Here is a 21,747-nt window from a genome sequence, read left to right on the forward strand (position 1 = left end):
CCCTGAGAATATGGATAAGACACACCAGCCAGCACCCAGGAAAGAATTCTCTGTAGTAACTCGGATCTGCCCCATCTAACATCCCATCACAAACCAGTGGGCATATTTAACTGCTAATAAAGATCAATTAATTGCCAAAATTAGGTTGTCCATCGTACCCTCCCCTCCATAAACTTATCAAGCTTAGTCTTGAAGCTAGATATGTCTTTTGCCCCCACTACTCCCCTTGGAAGGCTGTTTCTGAACTTCACTCCTCTAATGGTTAGAAACCTTCGTCTAATTTCAAATCTAAACTTCCTAATGTCCAGTTTATATCCATTTCTTGTGTCCAAATTGGTACTAAGCTTAGATAATTCCTCTTCCTCCCTGATATTTGTCCCCCTGATGTATTTATATAGAGCAATCATATCTCCTCTCAGCCTTCTTTTGGTTAGGCTAAACAAGCCATGCTCTTTGAGTCTCCTTTCATATGACAGGTTTTCCATTCTTCTGCTTCTTCTGCATTATTATCGATAGCTCTGCCATTTCCATTTAATAGTGGACCAGTGCCATTCTCAGGGTTCCTTTTGTTCCTTGTATGCTTTAAAAAACAATCAAACAAAAGCACACAAAAACAACCTTCTTTCTTACTGTCCTTAACTCTACTGGCCATAAATTCTGTGTTCTTTTATACCCCTTAACAATTTTCTAAAATTTCTAACTTCTAAGTTACATTAATTGCTATCAAGTATCAAAAGGGTAGCCGTGTTAGTCTGGATCTGTAAAAGCAGCAAAGAGTCCTGTGGCACCTTATAGACTAACAGACATATTGGAGCATGAACTTTCGTGGGTGAATACCCACTTCGTCAGATGCATGTAGTGGAAATATTTACACTACATGCATCCGACAAAGTGGGTATTCACCCACGAAAGCTCATGCTCCAATACGTCTGTTAGCCTACAAGGTGCCACAGGACTCTTTGTTATTAATTGCTGTCAAATTCCCATTTTTTCTGTGTCTTACAGATATAATTTTTATTATTGCTGCTCTCTTGTCCCTTAGCCAGGTTTGTTTTTTGGGCACCTAGCAAAATGTTATTAAACAGTTCCCATTTATCATTCACATTTGTCATTCTCATGTTTCTGTTTAAACATGGATTCAGCAGGAGGCAGGGATGCGCGGAGGCAGGAAAAAATAGTGAAATACTTTGTACAGAAAAATTGAATTGTATTTCCTACTATTTGAGTGCTTGACTTTGCAGCCTTAATGAGTTGTGTGTGTGTCCTTGCCCGTGTGTGTGGATGCAATTTTATATATATTGTGATCCCTTAAGGGCAGATAATGGCCCTGAGCTAGGGAGAAAAGGAATGCAATCATCCCCTAGGCTCTAGTGTGGCAGTAGAGCTGTACTGCAACTGCTGTTACTACCTTGTGGCTGCAGTAGCTTCTTTTCTTACTGTTTACTCTTCCAGCAAGGGATGCAGCGAGCTTTTCCATGTAATTTTTGATGTCCTGGTCCTTCTGCATTCTAGGAGTCTTTGAGAAAGGATCATCTAGGAACGCGATTCTGTGGCAGGCTTTGAGTGTAAATCCCCTATGCAGGTTCCCAGTATCCAGCAATATCCCACCCCTCTGGCAGCTCTACTCTCAAGGCTCTTCCATGCCCGCCGAAAAAGCGGGACGGGAGGAAGACAAGCACAAGGCTTGCCTCTTAAACAGCAATCCGATGAATAACTGCACACACTCGCTCCAGCAGTAAGCACACTTCCCGTTGTGTATATTTGTATTGCACATTGGAACAAATGTGTAAACTTGATGGTGATGTATTTTAAGAAGGTGTATTTTTAGCACCCGTTGAACAATATCCTAGTGTAAACAACACAAGTTTGTAGCTTTAATTTGTAGTAGTTGGTCAAGGTAAACCTGAATTCCCCATTATGGTTTCCTGTCAGCCAGCTAATTTATTAAAACTAACAAACTGCCTTGTTTACACTAGGGTTTTAGCATGTGTTAAGACACACCTCTTTTCCTAGTGAAGGCAAGGCTTTAAATTGGGAATATTTTCCTAAGAGCAGTGGAGAACTGATTGCTTGAGACATTTTAAGGTGGATTTTCTCCAGTGGTCACTGTTGGTTGATATCTGATGCCACTGAAGTCCGTGGCATTTGCAGGCGTGAAAAAAAGCTGGCTCACTCTGCAGTAGAAGAATCTCCTCCCCAACACAGATAGATAGGGTGTATGTGTGACAGAAATCAAGGGGATGTGACTGAGTACAGGGTGTGGATCTTCTGTATTAAATGGCACTGATTTTACACAATCATTCTTCTGACCGTAGAAGCACTTTGAATGTGGTTTAATTGAGTGCCAAGAGCGCCAGTGTAGCCATACGAAAGTAACTACATTGCACTTCCATTTCACAATGGTGATACTTTTAAAAGAAGGCATGAAAAACACTGAACAGAGAGACTGACCACTGGGCCATCAATATAGAACAGGAGTGAGCAAACTTTTTGGCCCAAGGGCCACATTGGGATTGCAAAACTGTATGGAGGGCTGGGTAGGGAAGGCTGTGCCTCCCCAAACAGCCTGGTCCCCACCCCCTATCCTCACCCTCCCACTTCCCGCCCCCTGACTGCCCCCGCTCCTTATCCCCTAATCGCCCACCCCCCCAGACCTCATGCCTATCCAACCCCCCTGTCCCATGACTGCCCTCCCCCAGAACCTCTGCCCCATCCAACCACCCCCTGCTCCCTGTCCCTTGACTTCTCCCCACGGACTCCCCAGCCCACTTATCATGCTGCTCAGAGCAGCATATCTGGCAGCCACGCCGCCCAGCCACAGCGGGGGATAGGGGAGGGGTGGGGGCTCGCCTCCCCAGCCGGGAGCTCAGGGGCCGGGCAGGACAGTTCCACGGGCTGGATGTGGCCCGCGGGCCATAGTTTGCCCACCTCTGGTATAGAAGCAATAAAGAGCTAATAATGGAATTGAATCCTCAGAGAAGAAAAACAGTAGGCAGATCTACACTACTGCTTAAGTCGATTTAACTTGCATCACTTGGGTGTGAAAAGGCCCCCCCCAGGAGTGATGCAAGTTACAGCTATCTAAGTGCTGTCCACACCAGTGCTATGTTGGTGAGAGACGCTGTCCCTTCAAGATAGGTTTCCGCCTCTCACAGAAATGGAGTAATTCTGCTTATAGGAGAACACTCTCCTGTCGGCATAGCGCATCTTCCACCAGACATACTACAGCAGTGCAGCTGCATTGGTGCAGCTGTGCCGATGAGGATCTGTCCGATGGGTACAAGACGTTGGTAATATATTTTATTTATGCTAAAACAATATCAAACTCATTTGCCTGATTTGCAGACACAATTGTAATAATACTCATTAGGTGTGTAGTTGTTGTACCTCAGTTTTGAAAGTCTGGATCTTAGTATGATAATTAAAAGGAATACCTCTGTGAGAGAGATGGAGACGGTTTACTTCTCAGTTATTGCCGGATATCTGCAGACTTAGGAAGCCAGCTCTACATCAGTTTCCTCCTTTTCACATTTGGAATCTTTCCTTTGTAACCTTGTGAGCTAGAAAACTTTGTTTCCTTTTTAAAAGGAAAACCACCCTTTTTTCCTGAATCTGACATAAGGGCCAGTTGCATATCTTACTTAAGCAAAGTTTATTCTGAAGAGCAGGTATTTTACACTGGTGAATTAAAGAAGGGATAGTACTGTAACAGCAAGATTTGGAGTACACAGAATAGCTTTTTAAAGAATTCTGGACCAACTGCTTTGAATTGAGGAAAGCATCTTGCAATATGAATGAATGACCTAACTGAAGACGGAAATAGACGTTGTTTTAATACAAATCCAATCTCTCGTCTCTCTCTGCTTTCATTTCTTCATTTTCTCCATCCATCTCCACCTTGCAAAAAAGTCTCCCTCCCCTAACTCACAAAATGAATGAGTAAAGTAACCTCTGTACTCTTGACATCCTGCTTTTAAACAGGTAGGAATATTTTGTTAACTTTTCAGGGAGCTGTTTAAGCTGGCCCTTAAATTCTGCAGCTTTGTCACTCTTTTAGAAGGAGATATTTTTTCCCCAAATAAACCCCCTGAGGATTGATTCCTGTAATTGCAGCATAAATAATATTCTGAAGTTAGGACTTCATTTGGTCTGTGTGCCCTGATGAAAGCCAGCCTGCCAAAACATTGGCCATTTATTTATGAACATTCTCTAGAAAAACAATAAGGAGAGAGTATTTTTTATCCAAGTATCAGGTTTGCCTGAACATACAGTGAGAGAAAACCCTTCAGTGTACTGTTGAAAGTTCTGCAAGAACCAGCAGTCTTAAATCAAATAGTTGAACCAGAAGATTCAATTTCTCTCTGCTCTTGCTGGGACTTGGCTGAAAAGTCTGATTGTTATATAGCAGCTTTCATGCTGAACTCAAACCTCCCAAATACTACACACTTTGGAGGAATATGCATGTCAGATTTACTGTTTTCTACACAAAAAACCCATAACAACCCCACTTAATACACACATAATCTGTCTCACACATTTTCAAGTGAAAATAAGCAGCCTTTACAAACTGACCTGTTGGTTTATTTTAAATTCTACTTTTGATGTGCCACGGTTTAGAGAAAGGCAAAGAATACAGATCAACTGCATATTTCTTCCCTTTCAAAAACAGCTGAGATGATCAACACACTGTGGCAAGGTGAACAAGTATCTTGAAAATTACTAAATAGGAACTGTTTTGCATCTGGGTAGCTGGACTCTCGCCAGCATTAAGCACAGTAAAGGGGCAAGACAATTTGCAGTCATGTTGAGAAATCTTAACTCCCGGTGTCTCGGCAGTTCAATAAACTGTTCAGATTGTCATTACAGAGTTCAGAGAATCCAGGCCATTGGTGTATAATCAAAGCCATTTTATTAATAAAAAAATAAAAATGAAGATTTTTGTATATCCAATTCACCACATCATCTCTAGTTTTAAGACCAAGAATCTGTTTAAACATATCCTTCTCAGGTTTACACCTTTGTTCCAATGTTCAATACAAATAAACACAGTGGGAAAAGTGATCACTGCTGAAGAGAGCTAGTCATGATCAGGCCTAACAGACTTTCATAACTTGTTACAGAGGTGAGGTGTCAAAACATAAAAACTGTGGAAAACATAAAAACTGTGGTGAATGACCCCTACACCACTCCCCAGGTTATTGAAAACTTCCTTCAAATAGAATTTGTGTGCTTGAAAAATTTACCAGACTCAATGGAATAATTATCAGCTATTTTTAAAAGGCAGGTCTTAAGGCTAGGCGACCACACACTGTTCTGAAGAGTGAGCAGCAGTAGGTTCAGTCAGGAGATCACAACAGCTACTCTTACTGATACATCTCACATGTATGGAGGCTGTCAAAATTGACTTAATTAGGGCATGATTTAAACAGAGTAGTTTTGGTTTGAAGTCCAACTTGTGAAAACAAACGATTATGACATAATGTAACCAGAATATTCTGAGTCTTTTACAGTTGTGCATGTTTTTCACCTTCTGTCCCTTTTTGTTTCTGACTTCTCTCATTGTCTCCCTCTTGCCTGCTCACTTCCTTTCTTTCCTTCTCTGTAGGCACTGATGTTCTTTACATCGGCCCAGTGAAAGGTGAGCCCCACCTCATTAGGACTTTTGTCCCCGCCTCCTGTGATTTCTTTGGCTGTCTCCTTATTTTCCTATTCCTCTAAACTTCAACTTCCAAAATTCGTAAGCAACGGATTGCCTATGATGATTGTCTCCAGTAGTACCCCCAATGTGCTAGGTGCTGGAGAAAGATAAGCAGGCACAGTTCATACCCCTAAGAGTGGATTTCTGAGAATTTTCACATGGGTTAAATGTAAAGTGAACTTTCTAGCTGTCTTGTTTATCAAGGATAGTTAAAATAGGTTAGCTTTTTATAGGAAAACAAGCAGTGCAGCGTCAGGGTGTTGTTGTTTTTTTAAGTCACATGATTTTTAAAATCTACTTACTGTATTAGCTTTGCATTGAGTGTACAGAACATAAGCTAACTTCACATGTTATTTCTGTTCTGTTAGGAAGCATATATTCAAGTCCAGGACTTTATAGCAAAACCATGACACCCACCTATGATTCTCATGATGGAAGCCCTCTGTCTCCAACTTCAGCTTGGTTTGGAGATAGTGCTTTGTCAGAAGGGAATCCTGGTATACTTGCTGTCAGCCAGCCAATTACATCCCCAGAAATCTTAGCAAAAATGTACAAGCCGCAGGCACTTCTCGATAAAGCCAAGATCAACCAAGGGTGAGTTTAAAGACATGTATTTAAAAACTTAAGCTGCATTCTTAAAACGGTTACAAAGACTCAACCGGACCTTTTTTGTTCTCTGTTGTTGACAACTTGCAGATGGCTGGATTCATCAAGATCGCTCATGGAACAAGATGTGAAAGAAAATGAGGCCTTACTGCTCCGGTTCAAATATTACAACTTTTTTGACTTGAATCCAAAGGTACTGAGTTATTTCTGTCTTGTACGTATGGCCAAACGTTCAAAAAGTGGAGACCAGTGTCTGCATTCAGAATGCCTGCATGCCCATTTGTATGGGCAGCTGCTCAGCTGCCAGTCTTTGAAAATGTGGTCCTGTGTCTTACATTGTATGTATCATTTGAATCTGTTTGTTTACACATCAAGACTCTGCCAAATGAACAAAATCAGGTGGTTGCCTGAGCATCTGTTCAGGGAATTCTGATTGTTTCAGTGTCAAAGTGGTTTAGCATTTAAATCTCAAGTAGAAATTTGGATGTAAAAATAAGTCTCGTGATGTTTATTCTCTTTTAATTAGATATGTTTGAAGTGTAAAGGGCCCCAGGCCTTCTTTTGCAGGTGCTTTATATGTGTGTGGTGTGTGTTTGTGTTTCACTATAGTACGATGCAATCAGAATCAACCAGCTTTATGAGCAATCTAAATGGGCTATTCTTTTAGAAGAAATAGAATGTACAGAAGAAGAAATGATGATGTTCGCAGCATTGCAGGTAAGAGACAGAGCCTTTTTTTAAAAATCAAACTCAGTTGCAATTTTTTAGCCTTCTGTAGGCTTTAAATCAAGGGGTGCATTGAAGCTAAACTGCCCTGCAACTAGTTCATTAACAGCCTTGCTCTATCTTTGTCAGGAAGCTGAACTTTCTGTTCTAATGAAACTTGGCTGGTTTCCTAGTCTCTAGTGTTTACTTAAACTTTTTAGGTAATTTAAATATTTGCTTCTTATTACTTCGTATGAAAAGGAATTTAGATTATTTTCCTCAAAGTTGTTTGTATCTAACTTGACTCTTAATTTTTGCCTTTTTAAAAAAAAAAATACAAGTACATTAGGTTACTGAACTGTATGTTTCTGGCTCTTTGCCCCTAGAACAGCTGGTGATAATCTGTGGGTTTTCCAGAGCTATTTATTTATCTTTTGTGGAGAATATTATGTGCAAATCTGGCATAGGTAATACACCTACGAATGCTTTTACCATTCATTTCCATAAGACTGATTGTAAACTGAGTCTAAGGGTGGTCCTAAGTCTGTCTGGCAGCCAGGCTGCTTCTCTCCTCCTCACCCATGCAAAAACATCACTGGCCTAGCAAATCCGGGGCTATATGGATTTCAACCCATAGCAGTCATTTTGCAAAAAAGAATAAAGAAAGCAAGAATGTATAAGTTCATCCTCCAGTTTTCCTGTAAGAGCAACCCAAGATGCATGATGTTTGACATCCACTGTGACATTAACAGTTTCAGCTTTGTAGATTTAAGTGTGGTATTGCTGTGGCAGTTATATCCTCTCTGGATTATACTACTTAGTCACAAGTTTCTGCCTTCAAAAATACTTATTGAATGAACACCAGAGAAAATAGCTCTCCCCTAGAAAGATCACTTCTATTTTAGGGTTTTGTACTGCTGCCCATTGCCCTAGTGCGTGAGTGCCTGCTGCATGAAATAGATTGGCAATAGCAAGGTCCCTAATAGAATTTCTGGCTCTTGTTCTTCCTCAGGTTATGAGGCTCTGCTTGGGGGTGTAGGATTTTTTGTTTGTCTTTTTCTGGTGGGGTAAAAGAGGGAGCAGATCCTGCTATGAATGCCATTCTGGTTATGATTAAAAAAGCTTTATCAAATAGATTTTGCAACATTTCCTGAAGCTGGTTAGATTTGTCTATACTCCTTTGGAAGTTCATTCCACAACCATATCCCCACAGCTGAGATGCTTTGTGTGCTTTCTGCTGGGCTTTGTGATCTCTATTGACCCAGAGGCGCGCAACTATCTTGGAGCTACATAGCTGGAGAGGCAGTCTGTAATGCAGCTGATCCACTGACTGCTTTGAAGAATTTCTTCTAGTATGGTAGACTTGTTGTAGATCTCAATGTTGTTTCTATACCACTATCTTTAAGGAGCATGGATACTTTTCTGAATGTGCACAATGCTGCTTTTATTGCAAGACAATACAAAGAAGGAATTTTAGATTGTAGCAGTTGCTGAAATAGCAATCCCAGCCATTCTTTTTGTTATAATAATCTATAATAATGCAAACACTGGTATAGTGTGGGTAGATGGCAAATGCTTAGAAGACCTAGACTTTGCTGCTGATATTTTGCAACTGAATGACATCCCCCCCAAAAATTACACAGACAATGTGGCAAAAATAGCAGCCAAGTGGGGCTCAAAACTAGTTATGCTAGAACAAATATCCTTGAAACCCAGGCATCAAGCAGTAATATAAAATTAGAAGACAGAAATATCAAGAAAATAGAACATACCTGGGCAGCATCATATTGGCTAATGGAGACCTCAAGAAGGAAGTGACATCAAGGATAGGAAAGGCACCCCCAGCATTTATTAGACTCAGCAAGATATGGAAATCAAAGATATACAGCACTAGAACAAAACTGAGGATTTTTAATGTAAACATAATCTCAGTGCTAACATAGGGCTGTGAGGTGGAGATCTACCAAAATATTAGATAGTAAACCAAATAAGTACCTAGAAAAGATTCTGGGCACTGTTGGAAAGACTTCATCACCAATGGAGAGAGCTGAGAAATCACCAATCAGCAGCTCTTCAGGAATTACTGGACATATTTGAGGCATGCACTGTGTATGCCAACCCACAGATTCCCCGTGAGGCTGTCAAGTGGAAGCCAACTGATGTGAAGAAACAAGGGAACCGAAGAGAAAACTAAGAACCCTAGCAGAGAGGGCAGAAGAGTTGATCTCCCAACACCCTAGAGCAGATGGAAGCAGCCACAAATGACAGAGGAATGGAAGAGACTAGTTTCCATCCTGTGCCCCAGTATTGGTGTGGGAAGGATGTAATAATGTCATAAGACCAGCCATTTGCATTTCAAGTTTGCATTTCCCATTGCACCTTTCTGGTATAGAATGAGTAATTGGATAAACTTTGTAGTAGCCTAGGATAGATTATTAGGTTGTCGTTTTGGGGGTTTTTTGGTTATGTCTGTCCTGCAAAATCCGGAGAAGACTATAACGAGTTGAGATGTGCTTATGTCTACATTGAGTATAGCATGACCTAGTTAAAAACCAGAATTGTAAGCACTGGACCCTATTACAAAGTCCATGTTTGCGGTGTCTGCACAGCAGTCTTTTCACAACAAAGTCATATGTCAGCTGGGCTTGCATGTTCACAGTTGTCACACAGTCTAGTTGAGCTTTTCCCAAAATAAACTGGGACAAACAATCTGGGAGCCATCCCATATTGCCTGGGAGATAGCTCCTAGAATTCACAAAGCAGCACCAGCAACCCATGAGGCAGTACATTCTGAGATGTTCTGTCACACGGAAAGCTAGAAAGGATGAGGATCAGCCAGACTAGTTTTACTGGCACCATACAGCAAAGTGTTTTATGGTTACACAAAAAGCTTTATGCCATCGTCTGCCACGTGTTAACCATGTTGTCTGGACCCAAACCTGTGTAGAGCCAACTATGTCATTCACGTACTATAAACTGAGTAAGGAAAGATGAGTTTGTGATTAAGGCCCTGGATTGAGACTCAAATCTGGGTTCAGTTTCTGACTCAGTTATGGTTTCGCTGTGATCCTGGCCAAGTCACTTCGAGTGGAATTTGCAAAAACGCTTAGCATTGGCCTGACTGCGCTCCCATTTAAGTTAATGGTAAATCTCCTATTGACTGCAGTGGGAGCTGAGCTAGGCCAATGTGGAGCATGCTTTCAAAATCCCACCCATAAGCTCTGTGATTCAGATGTCCACCTGTAAACTCTGGTGTACTGGTGATAGAATGTAGCCTGTTTTTGTAATTGGCTAGTCCATTGTTTGCCCAGTAGAGTCTATGGAAGTTTGTGCAATTATACTTGTAGTACAGTGTTTTAAATGGGAGCATAGTGCAATAACTTAGCTGTATTATCTTCTAGTTACTGTAATGTAGAACAGCACAGCACTCATCTCAAATGGATTGCCAGCCTCTTCTCCGAATGTCGTTGCTCTGGTCATGCAGTGTAATCCCTGGGGCTATCCTATTGTACCATGGTTTTCTTTTTGGTATTTCCTTACAGCTATTTAAGTGGGTGACAATGAATGTGACAGTAGTGAGATTTCTGCTAGGTCAGATAGGTGTTTTATTAGTCTGTTAAATTTAAATACAATGTATTTAGAATCAGCAAGGTCTCTAACTTGTGTTTCAGTACCACATCAACAAACTATCAATCATGTCATCAGAAAATCACTTGAACAACAGTGACAAAGAAGTTGATGAAGTTGACGCTGCCCTGTCTGATTTGGAAATTACTTTAGAAGGTGGTAAAACATCAACAATTTTGGTAAGAGTTAATCACTTCTTCTTAAAGTTGAATAAATGCTTGTGATCAGACAGACTTAACAGTAGTACTGTAGGAAGTTTGCTGATGAAGCAACATTCCTTCTTTAGTCCCTTCTTATTTGTCTCCTCTCTGCACTAAATAGGCCTAATCTTTTTAATTGCTCCTCGGCTGGAAATCTTTTCCATGCCTCTGATTGTTTTCACTGTCCCTCCCTGGACACTGTTTCTGCTGTATTGAATATAAGAAGGATTGATTAGAACTAAGCATAGGGTTGCCATGTAGTGTGAAGGTGTAGTATTTTTGGCATTGTGCTCTAACCCTTAATGCAATATAATACTCTTTGGCCAACACTGTTACTGAGCAGATGATTTCACTGAGCTGTTCCGATACCTCCTTTCTCTGTCCTGAGTATTAACAGTTAATTTAGAACCCATTGACGTGTATCAATAGTTCAAGTTGTTTGTTCTAATGTGTATCCCTTTACACCAAATGTTACCTGTCACAATGTTTCCCAATCAGCTAGGATATAAAGATCCTCCTGTAGAAATTCAGTATAACGATACATTTGTGGCTATAGCAACAGACTGTGAGGCATGAAGATTATTAGATTCTAATCCCGTATGAACCACAAGTTGCCCGTGTGACCACGGGCGAGTCACAGTGGCCTCCTTAAGCTTTAGGTTACCCAGTTGGAAAACTTGGTGAAGTGCGGCCTCACTAAAACTGGAGCCATTATAATACGTGTGAAATACAGCAGTGTCAAGGAAAACTCAAATGAAATACATGAATTTCTGTTTCTTCTACTTGCTTAGAAAATACTCAGTTCTGAATAGATTTCGTTTTTTTCCACTATTCCTTAATTAATTAACAAAGCTTTACAGTGCCAAAAATAGCCACCGTGCTTCTTCACATATAACTTTCATACAAAGTTATAGTGAAAATGTAATTTGGATAGTGTTTTTGGCCGTAAGTAGCTTAATATATTTCAAAGTTGTTTGGTTTTTTTCTGTATCACGTTTGTATTACCACAGCACCTAGGAGCCCTAGTCCAACCAGGACTAGTTTCAAATGATAAAACTTCTAAAACACAGTAATATTGTAGTACTTGGCTCTTCCATAGACTAGAACTGTGAAAGAAGAATTAAAGCCAAATGCTGATCTTGAAAGGTTTCGGTATCTTCATTCAGAGGGACAGCTCCAATCAGTGGAGTATCACTCACTTGTGCCGGCTCTGAATTCACGTGTTTATGTTCTAACCCTTCTGAGATAAAAGACCAAAACCTTCAAATGTTTCTTTTTCCTCTTTTAGGAGCCATCTTAAGTATATTTTTAAACTATTTGTAGTGATCTTTGAAGTTAACATGGATTTTTTTGCTTACTGAGGTATCATTGATAACAGAGCTTTAGAAGTATTAACTTGTGCTGCTTCTGATGGATGTACAGTAGGAAGAAGAAAATTGTCAGATGCTACATAAATAGTGGCTTTTTAATAGGAGGAATCTTCAGATTTCAGTGCCACTGAAAGTGATTTAAACCATAATATTGAGGAGCCTACCCTGCCAGATAAGAATTAAGAAATTTAGAAATGACATATTGGTTGAGACTGTCCATTTCAGTATCTGCCTTGGGATGAATATTTTGTTTGTTTTGTTTAATCTGAAATCCATAGATATGTTCTGGGGATATAGTCAAATGTGAAAATACTGAAAGATTGCCATTTTAAACAATTTAAAAGCAATTAAACAACCCTCCATGATTATTTTAAAGCAGCATCTTTTTTGGGGCTCGTATTCAAGGAAAAAGCTCTGATGTCGTAAAGAACCTATGCTTTCAAACACCAGGCCAGTCCTAAACTACTTCAATTGTGTGTGTGTAGAATCAACTCCAGAACTTCAAGTGCAGTACTGACCTTTTAAAAACCTTTATTAATGGGTCAATTCTCTACTATTTGTGTGTTGAGAAAAGAGTTTCAAAGCAGCACTTCTTTGGAGTGAATTTACTTCTCAGTCTGTGAAATAAACTGTAGTCTAATAAAGTAGACTGTGATCTGTGAGCCCTTGACATTTGGCGATGAAGTTTTATCAAGCTTTCTTCCCCCCTCATCACTGAGGAAATTGCCTTTGAGTAATTGCATGGCATTGTCCTAAAAACTGAATCACTGTCCCCAGTGCCCCGTTTTTGGATCCTCCCAGCCTAGAACTGAGTCTTGTATCTGGCAGACAAATCAAATGAATGACCTTTTATTTTCAGGGTGACATCACTTCGATTCCTGAGCTTGCTGACTACATTAAAGTGTTCAAGTAAGTACTGATGGGAAGAGACGCTTATGAAACTGATGTCAATGAATAAATAATGACAGCACTGCATAATTCCCTTTCTACCCTGCTGTCTGGATTCTTTGCTGCATGCCACTGCTTGGATTTGTGTGAAATGTCTTCGAACACATTGACTTCATAGTTGCAGACTAGCTAAAATACCACAGTGCTCTAAATATTAAAACTTCCTGTTTATTTCCACTTTATTTTGCATCTATCCTATACACTGGCCACTTAATGTTATTTTAAGGACTCAGCTATAGCTTTACTACATTTTTTTAGTACAGTGATTCAATTCTTCAAATGTATAACTGCTGTCTTTCATTGCTCCATGCCCCTCCCCATCCTCCCTCCCATACCCCACTGGAGTTGGGGGAGGGGACATGCTTTGGCTACTCTTCACCGGTAGCTGGTGCTGAAATGTTTATATTATGTTATGCCAGTAAGTTAATCAAGCTATCCTAAAATTAGAACTGTATCATGTAACTAGAAACCTTACTCAAGTGCTTTTCTTAGTTTGAGAGACTAAATGAAGAATAATAAACAAGCGTCCTTCTAATCTGTCTGTTCTTTTCTGGCTGCCAAAAGGAGCCTCTTACAGCTCACATAGTGCTTTTTTAGTTATAAATTGGAATTAGTATGTGGAAACTGGGAATAGTCATGTTTGAATCTTGACTAATATTTTGGCAGTCGTGGCTGTCTCTTGCAATTCACTATGCATTGTGTTAGGGAGATGATGAAAGTTCTGGAATCTTTGCATAGATCTCAGTGAAACTTCATGGGTTAGGAACAGAAGAAAAGCAACTGCATGAGAACAGGGTTGTAATTAACCTTTATTGTCTAGTGGGTTGTTTTCTTGAACCATAACCTGTCATATGTTTACTGAAAAAGTTTTTGTCCATCTTGTAATGCATATTTATCAAGTTTACTTTAGTACCTGACTTAGTCTGGGGCTCTGTGGTGTATTTTGATTACTAGAGCACAGTTTCAGGGCTAGTGACTCTATTCATCTATGTGAATTCTCTTTAAAAGAGAGAGTCTTGGTTTTTGATACGGTTTGATATACTTTTTAATAAAAAAGGCATAACTTGGGAAGCTAGCTGATTGGCTAACTAGAATTCTAGTTGTGGGACAAACATCCTTTATCTTTTGGAAGGTGTTAGACTCACTAAACTCTCTTGGATCCATGTGCCTAAGGAAAGAGGAAGTGAATTGAATTGAATTTTTAATATACAGAAAGTTAAACAAATATAAAAAATCTATAAGACAAAGCACTGGGTGGTCGAGGATCCTAAATTCTCCAGACCGTGGTATAAACATCATCTTTGTATTCACTTGAGTTACAGTACCTGCTTCATTTTAAGTAGTTGCATTTCAGTCAAATTTGTTGCTGTAGTTTGGACAAACCGGTGCTTTGTTACATTTCTTTAGCCTTCCACCAAAGAAAAAGCCATATGTGTCTGAGGTGCTGAGAATGGCTTCAGCTCAAGCTGCGGCTACTCAACAGGCAGTAGATGATATAGATTGAAACCAAGGTGTGTTCCTATATGCATCTGGTTTCCTAAATAGAATACAGAAGCTCCCCGACTTACGCAGGGCATTCCATTACAGAACGCATTGCATAAGTCGAATTTTGCGCAAATCGGGCAATTACGCCAAAAAAACCAAAGCTTATGGAATTTATGGAACTTTTTCCATAAGTGCAAATTTCCTTAAGTCGGGTTTGCATAACCCAGGGAGCATCTGTATCTTAAATGTAAAAGACTTACCTCACCTATAAAGAGACTAGAGTGTATTGTGAGAACTTATTTTTAAAAAATGGGGCCAGGCAGTATGTTATAAGAAACATACTGAAATGACTATGTATAAATTGGCCTAGTCTTGGATGGGACATTTCCTTTGCATTCTTTGGGCATGTTTTACAGTGTAGAATTTGCAGTACTAATTCATGAAAGAAGTACTGTTGTCCCTGGGGCTTGAGAGACTTATCTCACACCTACCAGCTTGATGATGAAGCTTAGTAGCCAAAGTGCCCTGCCTTGCCACTTGCAGGTTAAAGGAATAAAATGAGGGTTGCAAAAGGAAACGTGGCTCCAAGACACGCAGACAAACGACAGAAAAACCTGCTCACTCTTCTTCTCTGGCTAGAGGCTGAACATCTTAAAATGAAAACTGAGGGGGCAGTGGCAAACTTTTTGAAACTGTGCCTTCTTTCCCACAACCACACACAGGGCTATTGTGGTGTCAGAACTTTAGGATGGAGAAAACTGGAAAGGCAAAATATGAATGAGACCAGACATCTGTTCATCTTGAGACCAAAATGTCAGTTAAATGTTTGGGAACAAATCATTGAGACAGCTGGGCCTCTGGCTGTGCTTTTCTCCCACACCTCCTGACTTCCTCCTAACCCTTCCTCCACATTTTTCCAGGCTTCCTCCAATACCAAGAACGTCTCACTCCCTACAGTCTTTAGACTTGACAGGAGGAGTCAGTTGTTTTCCTGCTGTTTCCTGGGCATTTCCTCTTTACATTTCACATGTTGGGATTGAACAGTGTAGTCCGAGGCTTATTGAGCGCCATAGTGCTCTCTATCCTTAAAATGGAGGCAGTAGGACAAGCAGAGAAGTAGCTGATGACTCATGGAAGGGTCACAAAGGGTCAAGTGTCTTTCCGCCCTCCCGCCCCCCAAGCAGTCAAGTGGTCCCCCCAGCAGCCAGCTCTGGGTTGGGAGATGATAGGGCAGGGCCAGAGCCTCTTCCAGCCACGCTCCCCGGTGCAGTGCAGCATCCCGGCTGACTGGGAGAATTCCTGGCTGCAGCAGTAGCAGGCTGCCCCCTGCCCAGGCTCAGCTTCTGAGGGCAGCAGCTGAGCAAACCGGAGAGGGGCTGGAATGAGCCTCCTAAACCTTTCTCGAAGTTCACTCATTAGCAACTAAAATACTTGATCCGCTGGAGTGAAATGTAAAATCCAATGCGGTGGGGATTAGAATTCTGTGGGTTTCACTCATGTGGATGGCTGCTTTTTCATCTCCTTGTGGCTTGGTGGGACACAATATCATGAAGGGCTTCTGTGGACCAGCTGCCATTTGCTGAGTGAAGTGGCCAGTTTTGGAGCTAGCGTCCATGACTCCCATAGAGAGGGAACCGAAACCTTTCACTAGACTGGCCCCTTTGTAAGGGGCAAGCAAGAGAGACAGCTGTAATAAACCATGTGAAATCAGGTGCCTAAAAGAGATTACATATGGTTGGCTGCTGATTTTTTTTGTTTAACAAGCATTGTGATTTTTAATGATCAAAGCATTAACTTTCAAAGTAATAAATAACTTTCTTTTAATATTACAGAAGAAAAAACCTTTTTCTGTGATTCATGGAAGCTTCATTTTATAGGCGTTAGTAGGAGCTACCCTGATACTTGTCCCCTATGAAAGTACTTGGATTCAAAAGTCCAAGCTTGTAACTTTATTTTATTTTTCTTGAACAAATCTTCTCTGTAAGAGGGTAACGGAAAATAAGTGTACGTATAACTGTGCAACTAAGTTACTGATCCAGTGGGATCACTCGTGCATCAGTTTGTTTACTGTACATCATTGTAAGGTGAGGGGTTTTAAATCCTGTGGAAGCAAGATTTGGTTGGGGAGGTGAGCAAGGGGAAAAGCTGCGTATCTGGCATTCTGAATATAAGAACTTCATTGTGGGACATGTTCAAAGTACAGAAGATCAGCTTAAGAGCCCAGCTACCTGTGGTGTCCCTTAAACTAAGCACTATTACCCAAGTGAATTGCAGATCTAATGTAGTAATATCATCAACCTGTCTGGCAGGCCTAAGAAACTGACGCTAAAAGGTTACAAGCAATACTGGTGCACCTTCAAAGATACATCCATTTCCTGCTATAAAAGCAAAGATGAATCCAGTGGGACTCCAGCTCACCAAATGAACTTAAGAGGTAAGGAGAGACGCATGCCGTTCTAGTAACGTTGTCCAAACAAGTCTGTCATTGTCACCATTTATTTCTACGTTCATTTCTTTTGATTTACTCTTCAGATGTCATTCTAGTGTTGAGTATTAAAGGAAAAGTGACTGAGGTTTCTAAATATGATGTAAAAATACACTTCTAAATAAGTGGTTGTGAGTATAGCATAAATGATACTGTATGGATCAGAAGGCTCGTGGAAAACTTAGCATAGGGTGACCAGACGTCCCAATAAATTCATGACTGTCCCGATATTTAGTTGTTTGTCCCGCGTCCCGACCAGACACCATTTGTCCTGATATTTTGGCTCGGGGCTGGAGGAGTACATTGGTGAGCACTCACCTGGGGTCCGAGCAGTGCTTATTTGGGGCCGCTCCCAGGAAACGGCAGGCAGCAGGACCCTGCAGCCCCTAGGCACAGGGGTGGCCAGGGGGATCTCTGCATGCTGCACCTACCACAAGCGCTGGCTCCATCGCGGCCAACGGGAGCTGCAGGCGCGGACAGGGCACAGACATCCTCTCCCCCCACCCCCGGCTGCCGCTGACCCTGGGGCGCTGCGTGCTACTCATTTAAGTCCCACCCCCATAGCTTCCAGCCAATGGCAGCTGGAGCCAGTGCTTGTGGCAGGTGCAGCACGTGGAGTGGAGACCCCACTGTCCGCCACTGAACTTAGGAGCCAGAGGAACCTGCCAGGTGCTTTCCAGTGGGTGGGACTCATCCCCCAGGTAAGCAGTGGGGCTGCGGCTGGGGCACTGTGCCTGTGGTTGGGCTGCGAGCGGGAGCCAGAGCTGCGTGCTTGTGGCGGGAGCCAGGACCCTGCACCCCCAACCTGCGACAGGGCTGTGTCCAGATCCAGGGCTGTGCGCCCCTGACCTGTGGTTTCCTCAGTCTTTATATCCCCCTTCCCCTGTGGCTCCAGTGGGAGGTGTGGGAGATGAGCCTGTGGCTGCCCCCCCGTGTGTCCCGATATTTTGTTCTTGTCATCTGGTCACCCTAACTTTGCCTGTTTTCACACAGTAAAAATATTCAAAGTTCACTGTTGAAATCTGCATTTATTTTAGTTGATGGTTCATGTGTCTGGCTTTTAGAGTGAAGCAAAAATAAGTTAGAGGATATAGGAGCTATATATTTTGTAATCCTATTTTTTTTGTGATGGATTTATTGAAATAATCAAGTTTAGATTTCACCAAATGAGTTGTAAATAGCATTATTTTCTCTTCAAATGCAACCTTTTTTCCTCTCCCCTGTTATGTAAGCACACATGTCTTAGGGCACATCTTCACTGGCATCGTTAAAGCATTGCCACGGCAGCTCTTTAATATGACTTGTGTAATCACGACACAGCGCTGCGAGAGCTCTCCCAGCGCTCTAAAAAGCCACCTACACAAGGGACGTAGCTACCACCAGCCCTGGTGCACTGTCTGTACTGGCACATTACAGCGCTGAAACTTGCAGCACTCCAGGGGGTGTTTTTTCACACCCCTGAGCAAGAAAGTTGCAGTGCTTTGAAGTGCCAATGTAGACAAGCCCTTACTCGAACATGGTCTGCAAGACTTGCACGTTATGTTTAAAATTCCTAAGGCTGCTGGCCTTTCTTATATTCAGAAGTCAACTAATCCAGCTCAGAGGGCTATGGAACAGCAGAAGCTACTGACAGCTTTAATTTTTTACCATGAAAGCAACAACAGACAGGCTGCCAAATGACCTCAGACTATAGTTACGGAGATGTGTAGCCTGGAATACCTTTTTGGGAGCTTTTGACGTTGCTGCTTCTGACTGCATTTTAAAATAATCTTGGAGACTGAGTTGAAATGAAGCCCACGTTAACATGGATGTTTTCAAGAAACTGGAGTTCTCAAAATGCCTAACATCTGATATAAACGTTTTAAGACTTTTCAGCAACCAAATTTGAAGAAAACTAGTGCCTCACCACTGAAGATGTAAGCAGAACACCCAACCCATGTAATTTTTACAGAATGATAGTTTCGGATTAGTGACACCCAACCTGACACCTGTTTTTGCTGTTATAAGAGAATTATTAGACTAGGTAATTCCGTTCAAAATTTTGGTCCATTTTGAGAGGAAATGAAGGGTCAAACAAATTGTGTAATGCCAAATTCAATTGAACTTGTATCGTGTTTTTGTTGTTCTCCATCGAAATAGATCTTGCTTTTCATTTTTCCTTCCATCATCTTGGAGATGATTCACCACAGAAGCTGAAATGTTAAAGCCTAGATTGTAATTTAAACAGTTAGCTAAACCCCGCAATGTGGTCTTATGTTATTATCTGCAGTACCACACCCTTTGCAACCAGGCAGATAGCTCTGGCTTTAGCTGCAAGACATCAGTTTACTCCTAACATCATGTTCTGATTTCCCTTAATTTTTTACCTGCTTTAAAAACAAAGCATGGTGTACATTCTTCAGCCAGGTTATAACACATCATATCCCTGGGACACTGTTTGTTTTAATACTATTAGACTGGAGTGGTTTTTTTTTTTTTTAGAGCATGTGTGTCTCCATACACACTAATCACTAGCTCTTTTATTACAGGGTGTGAAGTTACTCCTGACGTAAACATCTCTGGTCAGAAGTTTAATATCAAACTACTGATTCCAGTTGCAGATGGTATGAATGAAATCTGGCTTCGCTGTGATAATGTAAGTCTGTGATTGGCATTGTGTTTTCTCATTGCCCCCAATATACTCCTCCACTATGGTTTGCGTGTTGATAGGCTGTTCATATTCTTTTGAGTCACACACACACACAGTATTGTGCATATATAGATGTAATGTACAAGACTGGCCCTTACTCCTTTTCCTTATGTACCGTTGTTATATCCTACACTTTGGTCGGGTTTTGGGCTCATTATATGTCTCTTGGTATGTTTCAGTTCAATTCTTGTACTGAAAAATTTGACAGACCTTTGTTTGAACAGAAAAAAGAAAGATTTGCCTTCCATTTGAGTGCCACTTTTCCTTTAATTGCAGGAGAAGCAGTACGCACACTGGATGGCAGCCTGCAGGCTAGCTTCCAAGGGCAAGACCATGGCGGACAGCTCGTACAACTTAGAAGTTCAGAATATTCTGTCATTTTTGAAGATGCAGCATTTGAACCCAGATCCACAGTTAATCCCAGAACAAGTCACAACTGACATTAATCCAGAATGTCTGGTTTCACCTCGCTACCTGAAAAAGTACAAGAACAAACAGGTACTGGAGTTTAGTCATTTTCCAGAAATCTTGTGTTTAACCCGAAGAGTGAAATCCTGGCCCCACTGAAATCAATGGGAGTTTTGTCATAGACTCATAAACTTTAAGGTCAGAAGGGACCATTATGATCATCAAGTCTGACCTCCTGCACAATGCAGGCCACAGAATCTCACCCATCCACTCCTGTAACAAACCCCTAACCTGTGTCTGATGTCAGTAGATGACTTAAGTGGAGTTAAGATTTCATCCTAGGTACATCAGATGTTGATGCATTTTAACAGAATTTGACAATCCTTCTACTTAAATGGTGTGTCAATCTAGTTTGTGGTTTTGATCCAATATCAAGTGATTGGAGCATGTAGTCCCAGTGATCTTAACTGTTTTATTCAGAGTACGTATGTCAAATTTCCAATGAGATAGCAGACGTTGACAGTCTCCCAGAGTCTGAACAATGGGAGTCAGTTAATTACGCACATTTTTGGAACTTCTTTTCTGTGTACCATATTATAGAACATTTGCACATCAGTATATTGGTCAATTCTGTGTACCTCTTAATATTAGTGTAATGGGATGTTTGTGGCAGAGTAAATCAACAGCAGGAATTGATTTTTAGTTCAGTTTACTTGCTCAAAGCTCATGAAGGAATTCTTGGGATTAATTTAGGTTCCCATTGTTTACAAAATGTTCCATGCGGGCTTTGCTGTAGTGTAGTCTGTATTTTTTTATTCACACTGTTTCAACACTTGTAAATAGATGAAATACCAGCCATTGAAAATATGTATTTTTAAAGAACTGTGACTTAATTTTTGAGTCGTAATCTGTATCTAGTCAGTGCATGGTAAAATCAAATTATTTCTAGCACAAAACAAACAAATCCATGGGTTGCACAAAGTCACACAGTATTTGGCTAAAGTTGCAAAAATAACTAAAGCATTGCTCAGTGTCTCTTTAATGATTTAGTAAACTCAAGTACACTGATTGTTAATCTGTAGTTAAATTACTGTGTCTGAATCCTGTCTCTGGAAATCAGAAGGGGGGTTGCCATGCAAAGAAGCGGGAAAATGTAGCTATTTATTGGCACAGTATGATTTCCTGGCAGTGGAATTTCATTTTCTATAGCCCTTATTATTCTCCGAATAAGCCTTTATATCCATGAGGATAGGGAAGGATTGCATATATAACATAATATAAGGCATTGTAGACTTGAGCTTAGTAAAATAGATACTGGGGAAAATATTAACTTGTATTATTTACCCAGTGTGTTTATATCTTGGTTAAGAAGCAATAGGCACAACGCTGGAGATAGCAGTTAAAGACTTGTAAAAAGCCAGGCCAACAATTCTGAAGCCACAGATCCCTTTAAAAGATTAGTTAAGTATGAATAGATCCTTTTATTTGTAAAGGCAGCAAGAATGTTCCACAGTTTTGCTCCCTTT

At 40.9% G+C, this 21,747-nt stretch overlaps 1 protein-coding gene across 4 annotated transcripts in view; it reads left to right on the plus strand.

Moving 5' to 3' along the window:
* FERMT2 (FERM domain containing kindlin 2) overlaps positions 1-21,747 on the plus strand; it is a 124,772-nt gene that overhangs the window by 96,742 nt on the left and 6,283 nt on the right. For 2 of the 4 annotated variants that reach the window (XM_050952597.1, XM_050952598.1), the window contains exons 5-13: positions 5,606-5,638; positions 6,067-6,292; positions 6,395-6,497; positions 6,914-7,021; positions 10,681-10,815; positions 13,066-13,115; positions 16,949-17,073; positions 19,653-19,759; positions 20,090-20,311. In XM_050952597.1, the coding sequence (XP_050808554.1) occupies positions 5,606-5,638; positions 6,067-6,292; positions 6,395-6,497; positions 6,914-7,021; positions 10,681-10,815; positions 13,066-13,115; positions 16,949-17,073; positions 19,653-19,759; positions 20,090-20,311 (1,109 nt within the window). The remainder of the gene's footprint in view (positions 1-5,605; positions 5,639-6,066; positions 6,293-6,394; positions 6,498-6,913; positions 7,022-10,680; positions 10,816-13,065; positions 13,116-16,948; positions 17,074-19,652; positions 19,760-20,089; positions 20,312-21,747) is intronic. The other 2 variants (XM_050952599.1, XM_050952600.1) reach the window with 1 other exon arrangement.

Source organism: Gopherus flavomarginatus, chromosome 5 (genome assembly GCF_025201925.1).
Source record: "Gopherus flavomarginatus isolate rGopFla2 chromosome 5, rGopFla2.mat.asm, whole genome shotgun sequence".
NCBI classification, from domain to species: domain Eukaryota; kingdom Metazoa; phylum Chordata; order Testudines; family Testudinidae; genus Gopherus; species Gopherus flavomarginatus.